Source organism: Prunus mume, linkage group LG8 (assembly GCF_029339155.1).
Source record: "Prunus mume cultivar Tortuosa linkage group LG8, ASM2933915v1, whole genome shotgun sequence".
NCBI classification, from domain to species: domain Eukaryota; kingdom Viridiplantae; phylum Streptophyta; class Magnoliopsida; order Rosales; family Rosaceae; genus Prunus; species Prunus mume.
This window is the reverse complement of record NC_142705.1, coordinates 22,980,194-22,987,355: the sequence shown is the minus strand read 5'-3', so window position 1 is coordinate 22,987,355 and position 7,162 is coordinate 22,980,194. Positions and strand designations below refer to the sequence as shown.

The window sequence follows — 7,162 nt, the reverse complement described above, 5'->3', positions numbered from 1 at the left end:
AATATAGCTCGGACCTTTCGTCCATACGAGCTTGATAAAAAAAAAATATAGCTTGGACCTTTCGTCCATATGAGCTTAATAAAAATATAGCTCAGACCTTTCGTCCATCTGAGCTTGGCAAACCTTTAGAGCTTGATTTCATCCTGACCTGAATGCGCCCCTTTGAGTTACTTTGTTAAGGCTTGGAGAGACAATACGCTGGAAAAGGAATCCCAATTTTATTCACTAGTAAAAAATTGAAAACAAAACAAGAGCAAGCTCGCACGCTGGCTAACTAAGTTGAAGAACTAAAAGCTAACTTATGAGCTATCATAACAAGATAGTCCTACATCGAATGAAAAGAAACAAAACGAAAAATCTGAATCTCAAACTGATGATCTAACTCTAAGAGCATGTAGACGACGAGGAAGTCATTGGTAATGCTTCCTTAAATGTTCAGCATTCCAAGGATGAGGCAGATTTGTTCCCTTGAGATCCCTTAGTCGATAAGTGCCCGGGCGTACAACTTTAATGACATGGTAAGGCCCTTCCTAGGTCGGTCCCAAGCTTCCATCTAAAGGTTTGCGAGTAGCAAGTATGACCTTGCGGAGTACCAGGTCACCAACCTGGAAAGCTCGATGTTTGACACGGGAGTTGTAGTAGCGAGCTACACGTTGTTGGTATGAGGCATTGTGCAGCTGAGCATGGTCCCGTCGTTCATCTACTAAATCCAGGTTGAGATTCATCTGATCATCATTTGCTTCAGCCTGAAACACTTCCACCCTGTGTAGCTATTCCAATCTCGGACAGGCACTACGGCTTCAGCTCCAAAAGCAAGGGCATAATGTGTGTCCCCCGTGGATGTTCGATGTGAAGTTCTGTAAACCCAAAGGACTTGGGGTAATAGTTCAGCCCATGCTCCTTTAGCACTTCCAACCTTGTCTTCAAGTTCTTTTTTTATCAACTTATTGATTGCTTCGACTTGGCCATTAGCTTGAGGATGAGCAGGAGATGCAAAGAAATGCTTGATGTTGAGCTCTGCACATAACTCACGAAGCTTGGCATTATCAAATTGTTTACCATTATCGGTAACCATGGAGTATGGGATACCAAATCAACATATGATGTTCTTCCAAAGGAAAGCGGTGCAGTTCTTCTCGGTTATTGTAGATAGGGGTTCAGCCTCAGCCCACCTGGTGAAATAGTCCACTGCAACAATTGCAAACTTGGTCTGACCTTTTCCCCTTGGCATAGGGCCAATTAGGTCAATTCCCCATTGAGCAAAAGGCCAAGGACTACTAATTGAAGTCAAATTCTCTGGTGGTTGATGGGGAACCACTGTGTATTCTTGGCATTTGGGACAGGTTTGAGTAATCTTCTTAGCATCAGCTTGGAGTGTTGGCCAATAATATCCTTGTCTGAGGGCTTTGTGGGCAAGAGATCGAGTGCCTGAGTGATTTCCATAAACACCTTCGTGGATTTCACGAAGCACAGAGTTAGCTTCATCTGGTGTCAGGCATCGCAGGTATGGCAAAGAGAAACCTCGTTTATACAACTTGTTGTTGATGATCAGATATTGGGATGACCTATACCGTACACGTCGAGCTTCTGCTTTGTCCTCAGGTAGGAATCCATGAGTTAGATAATCACGTATTGGATCCATCCAAGTTGGCTCGGAACTAATATGGAACATACCCTCGCGATCTTCCTCAATGCTAGGTTTCTCCAAGAATTCCACCGGGATGGATCTCCCCAGGTCGATATCGAAAGAAGATGCCAATCGAGCAAGGGAGTCAGCTTTTGCATTCTCGAGCCGAGGAATTTAAATGATTTCATAACCAATGAAATCATCCAACAACTTCTTGGCCTCGGCCAGGTAGGCACGCATGCTTTTATCTCGATCTTGGTGTTCTTTAGTGACATGATTTACTACCAACTGGGAGTCGCTGAAAATGCGCAGCTGTTGAACCCCAAGCTCGGAGGCTAGGCGAAGCCCTGTAAGGAGTGCCTCATACTCAGCTTCATTATTCGAGGCCTTGAACCCAAACAGTAAGGCATACTGGGTCTCATTGTCTTCACTTCCTTGCTGATTTGAAGCACCATCAACATGTAGAATCCAAAATGAAAAGTTAGGTTGTATCTTCTTCTCCATGCTCATCTCAAGCTGATCGGTCGACAATGATGGTGGTTGTACATTAGTGAACTTAGAAAGAAAATAGGCCACAGCTTAAGCCTTGACTGCTTCTAGTGAGCGGTATATGATATCAAATTCACCTAGTTCAATTGACCATTTGATGAGCCGACATGAGGTCTCAAGCTTTTGCAAGACCTGCCTCAATGGGTGGTTGGTCAGCACGACGATGGTATGAGATTGGAAGTAAGGTCTTAACTTCCGAGCTGAACTAACAAGGGTGAGGGCCAACTTCTCGATCTAGGGTACCTTGTTTCGGCATCTTGGAGAGCTCGGCACATAATACATAGGGTGTTGAACCTTGCCCACCTCTCTGATGAGCAGAGCTTACCGCTGTGGAGGACACAGATAGGTACAATAACAAATCTTCCCCATGTTCAGGCTTGGACAGAAGATGGGGTTTTCCCATGTATTCCTTTAACTCTTGAAAAGCTCGCTCACACTAAGGGGTCCAATCAATGAGTTTCGTCCTCCCTTTTATAGCTTGGAAAAATGGTTGACAACGGTCTGTAGCTCGAGATATGAATCGATTTAGTGCAGCCACACAACCTGTTAGGCTTTGCACTTCTTTTAAAGTCCTAGGCGACGTCATGTTAAGCAGAGCTTGGATTTTCTGGATTCGCCTCAATGCCACGCTGGCTGACCATGAAGGAATTTTCCCGAGCTAACCCCGAAGGCGCACTTGGCGGGATTAAGCCTCATCTTATACCTCTTTAATACCTTGAAGGTTTCAGCTAAGTCTTGAATATGATGATCAACCGTGACACTCTTTACTAGCATGTCATCGACATACACCTCCATATTCTTCCCAATCTGGTTGGCAAACATCTGGTTAACAAGTCGCTGGTATGTCGCACCAGCGTTTTTGAGACCGAATGGCATGACCTTGTAGCAATAAAGACCTCGGTCTGTGATGAATGAGGTGTGCTTCTGATATGGGGGGTACATCAAAATTTGGTTATACCCCGAGTATGCGTCTAAGAAACTAAAGAGCTCGTGGCCTACGGTTGAATTGACGAGCTGATCAATACGGGGTAATGGGAAGCTATCTTTGGGACACGCCTTGTTCAGGTCAGTGAAGTCAACGCACATTCACATTTTACAGGTGTCTTCCTCACCATGACCACGTTGGCCAACCAACCTGGATAGTTGACTTCACGAACGAAACCAATCTTTGTGAGCTTGTCCACCTCTTCCTTCGTGGCAGTATACCATTCTGCATCATAAGCTTAACGTTTTTGGCGGATTGGCTTGAAGGCAAGGTCGATACTTAGACGGTGTGATATGATCTTAGGATCTATTCTCGGCATGTCCTCATACGACCATGCAAATACCTGAACGTTCTCACGTAGGAAGTTTGTCAGGTCATCACGAATTTGAGGTGGTAGTTGGGCACCAATCTTGACTATCCGATCTGGGTGATTATCATCGATTTGCACTTTCTCTAGGTCCCCTCCATGGCATTGCTTGTTGTTTATTGGTACCTTCTCGTGGGTCGAGCTCGACCTCACGGTCTATTCCATCTTCCTCGATGGTGTACATCTCCATCTTTTCCTTCCTTCTCTGCTTGGATGCCATGACATAACACTCCCTAGCTTTTTGTTGGTCACCCTTTACATATCCCACACCAGCTTTGGTTGGGAATTTCATCAAGAGCATGTAGCTAGCGATGAAGGCTAGGAGAGAGCATAAGGCTGGCCTACCTAAAATGACATTATAAGCAGAAGGACATTCAACTATTAGAAAAGTTGTGTAAACCGTTGTCCGTTGGGGTGCTGTTCCCAGTGACAGAGGTAGTGTGACGCTTCCAATAGGGTTGATGTTGTCCCCAGTGAATCCCGAGCAAGGGAGTGACCAGCGGCGAGCTCTTCTCGTGATATTTCCATCTGTTCGAAAGCTGATGTAAAGATGATATTAACCGAACTGCCTGTGTCAATGAAAACCCGTTTCACACAACAATTTGCGATCTCAGCTTGGACTATGAATGGGTCATCATGCGGGTGAACTACGCCTCTTTCCTCTTCCTCGTTAAAGGTGATCGCTGAGCACCCGAGCTTGGGTGACTTCGGAGTTCGATAGCCTAGACCAATATAAAGGGCCTCGAGTCCACCTGGGGTACGTCGCGCATACTCCTTTCATGCTTTGTTGGAGTCCCCAAATAGGGTTGCTCCATCTGAGATAACATTGATGTCTTTCATAGCACGTGGTTTCTTATCTGGTGCATTGTCATGTGGCTCTGCTTGCTTCTTCTCACCCACTAAATCGGCTTAGACGACCTACTGATTAATGCTTCAATCTCATCCTGGAGTTCGTAACATTGGTCTGTCGTATGACCGTTCTCGAGATGATATCTGCAATATCGATTTGGATCCTTTCGCCCCTTGGAAAACCTCGAAGGTCGTGGTTTCGGTAACTTCTGTTTGGATGTGGAAGAAGACCTCCTCTCAATTAGCATTCAATGGGGTGTAGTTGTCGAACCGTGGTCGAAATAGATTTTGTGGCCGATCTTGATCTCTCTCACCTAGTCTAGAATTCTCAAATCTTCCTTTCTTGTAGTCTGGCTTCTCGCGTACATCATTCCGATCTTCTCTCCATTTATCTCCTACACTAGGCTGCGACGGGTCCTTTCCTTCTGGTGTATCATATGTCATCTCCTCAGCTATGGCATGACGATACGCCTCGGACACCAGTCCTCATAACTCTTAGATGGAAACTTGTTGACATGGAACAGGAAAGGTCCTCTCCGGAACCCAGCTAGAAGAGCAGTATAGGCCGTATCTTTGGAGCAACTAAGGATGCTAATTACTTCTCGATTGAAACGGTTGATGTAGTCTCGCAACTTCTCCTTAGGGCCCTGCCTGATGCTGAGGAGGTAGTTAGGTGGGTATCTCTTCTTTGAGGTAGATAAAAATTGGTTCACAAAGCTCTGTTTGAGCGAGTCAAATGGTGATGGAGTGCAGCTTCAGGACTTGAACCAATCCTTAGCTGATCCTTCTAAGAGCAGAGGAAAAGCCACGACATTTCATGGCATCTCGGCATCCTTCATATTCATCCAGTAACCGAAGTCGTTTAAGAAGTCCACCGGATCAGTGGTCCCATCATAGAATCGCATCTTAGGCTGTTTGAAATCTTTTGGGAGCTTGAATTCAAGGATGTCCCTAGTGAATGGTAGGGTGTCAGTTGTCGTGACCAGGTCGAGAGGTCCTGGACCTCTCTCATGCTCGAGGGCTGTTAGGCGGAGTTCCAGCTTCCGATCCATCTCATCTTGCATTCGCTTCATGGCCTCCAAAATTCTACTTTCTCCAGCTTGCTCATCTCTATTAGGGCGGACTTCAGACTGATCCACTTCCCGATCACGATCACGACCATGATTGACTTCATGATCACGATCGACTTCACGATCGCGATTACGAGGTCGGATGTACTGAGCCTTCTTTGCCTCAAGCAAATCCCTTAGATCAAGGTATTCCCTCTAGCTTTTGGTTGGCATGCGAGAGAAACCAGAGAATGATTCGCGAAGGCTAGGTTCGAAAGTTATCAGCTTCTCACGGTTCGTTCCATTGGGAGATCGGGGACGGCTCTCCCCCTCTTCATCATTCTGTCTTTCAAGTTGAAGTTTGCCTCAGCGTTGGGGTCCGCCTTGTTTACTATCTCCATGTTCTTAACACCACTCTTCTAGCCTTCGCTGCCTTCCTGTGTAGGTCTTCTCGGCTCCTCCTCCGACCTCATTTTTCTGGTCACGGAGTTCATTAATATCTCTCCTCATCTCCTTCAGGTAGGTCTCGATGTTAGTTAAGCGATTGGATTTCTTCCTCCCCTTAATAGGCGCAACAGGGGTGACGGGTTCACTGTGGTCGGACTCTTGACTCATGGTGTCAAGCAAGTGGTTGTTGTCTAAAAACTTAGATGGAAATCAGCAAGATGTCGATTCCCACAGACGGCGCCAAACTGTTGATGCCTAAAATTGGTTCAACAGAAGATGACCTCTTCAAGATTGAGGTCGGGCAATTCTTCCAAACTAGGTTAGCGTGACTAACCAAGTCGTCCTCCAGAACCTGTAAAACAAGATAGCCTCAGTGGGTGACACCGATGTGGTGCCGGCCAAGGACCCTCCGATGCTTAAGTCAGTCGAGTGTTTGAGAGTAAAATTGCACAATAGGTTTTAGTGCTTAGAATTGCATACCTTTTACGAAGGATGGCCTTAGCCTTTTATATCATCCTAGACGACCTAATCCTTCTCGAAGTGGGACTCTAGAGCAAACCAGCTCTCCTCGAATTAGGACTCCAAAACATCCTAATCCTCCTCGGACTAGGACTCTATTTAGATTGGCGTCTTGGTGATCCCGAAACATCCCAACTTCCTTGGGAATTCTCAAATCCCGAAAAGTATAGTAAGATTTAACTCCTACAATTAAATTACTTAGGGCCAACAACCCACGGAAAGAGCTGATTTGAGGATGAGGAATTCACACTCCAACTCGCTTTCTTCCTTTACCTTCTCAGTCCAATGGAAGAACTTTTTTTAGGAAGTATTGCAACAAATGAGATATTTCAGTGACTGACATAAGATCAGTACCTAACTCCTACACCTGGCTCGAGCCCGACCACTAACACCGTGGTCTAGCCCAGCTCGACCACTAACACTGTGGTTTGGCCTAGCTCGGCCTAGAGGTATTTTACCTCACAAACGACTCTCAACAGTATCACCACCATCATTGAAAAGAAAAAGAAAAAAAAAAGCCCCAAAAACCAAGAAATCAATATTCTTCTTCAATTAAAATTCTAGAAAAACTCATGAGAATATAACACCAACCCAAACAATATACACAAACAATAACCCAATCAATTACCCAAAACCCGCTACCCACCAAATCCACTGCAGCCCCAAATTTCCGCAACCACCCATAAAATTCCTCTCTCAAACCATGCCCACATCCAACGCTCTCATGCCCACAAAACTCCTTAATTTGAGTTTTTCTTGTCAACCCTTAG

At 45.5% G+C, this 7,162-nt stretch overlaps 1 protein-coding gene across 1 annotated transcript; it reads right to left on the bottom strand.

The window, feature by feature from the left end:
• Positions 1 to 530: 530 nt before the first annotated feature.
• Positions 531 to 1,075, bottom strand: LOC107880143 (uncharacterized). Its single transcript, XM_089043403.1, has 2 exons — positions 866 to 1,075; positions 531 to 746 (listed from the first exon to the last, which is right to left on the bottom strand). The coding sequence occupies exons 1-2, from the start codon at positions 1,073 to 1,075 to the stop codon at positions 531 to 533; spliced, it is 426 nt and encodes a 141-aa protein (XP_088899529.1).
• Positions 1,076 to 7,162: the final 6,087 nt, after the last annotated feature.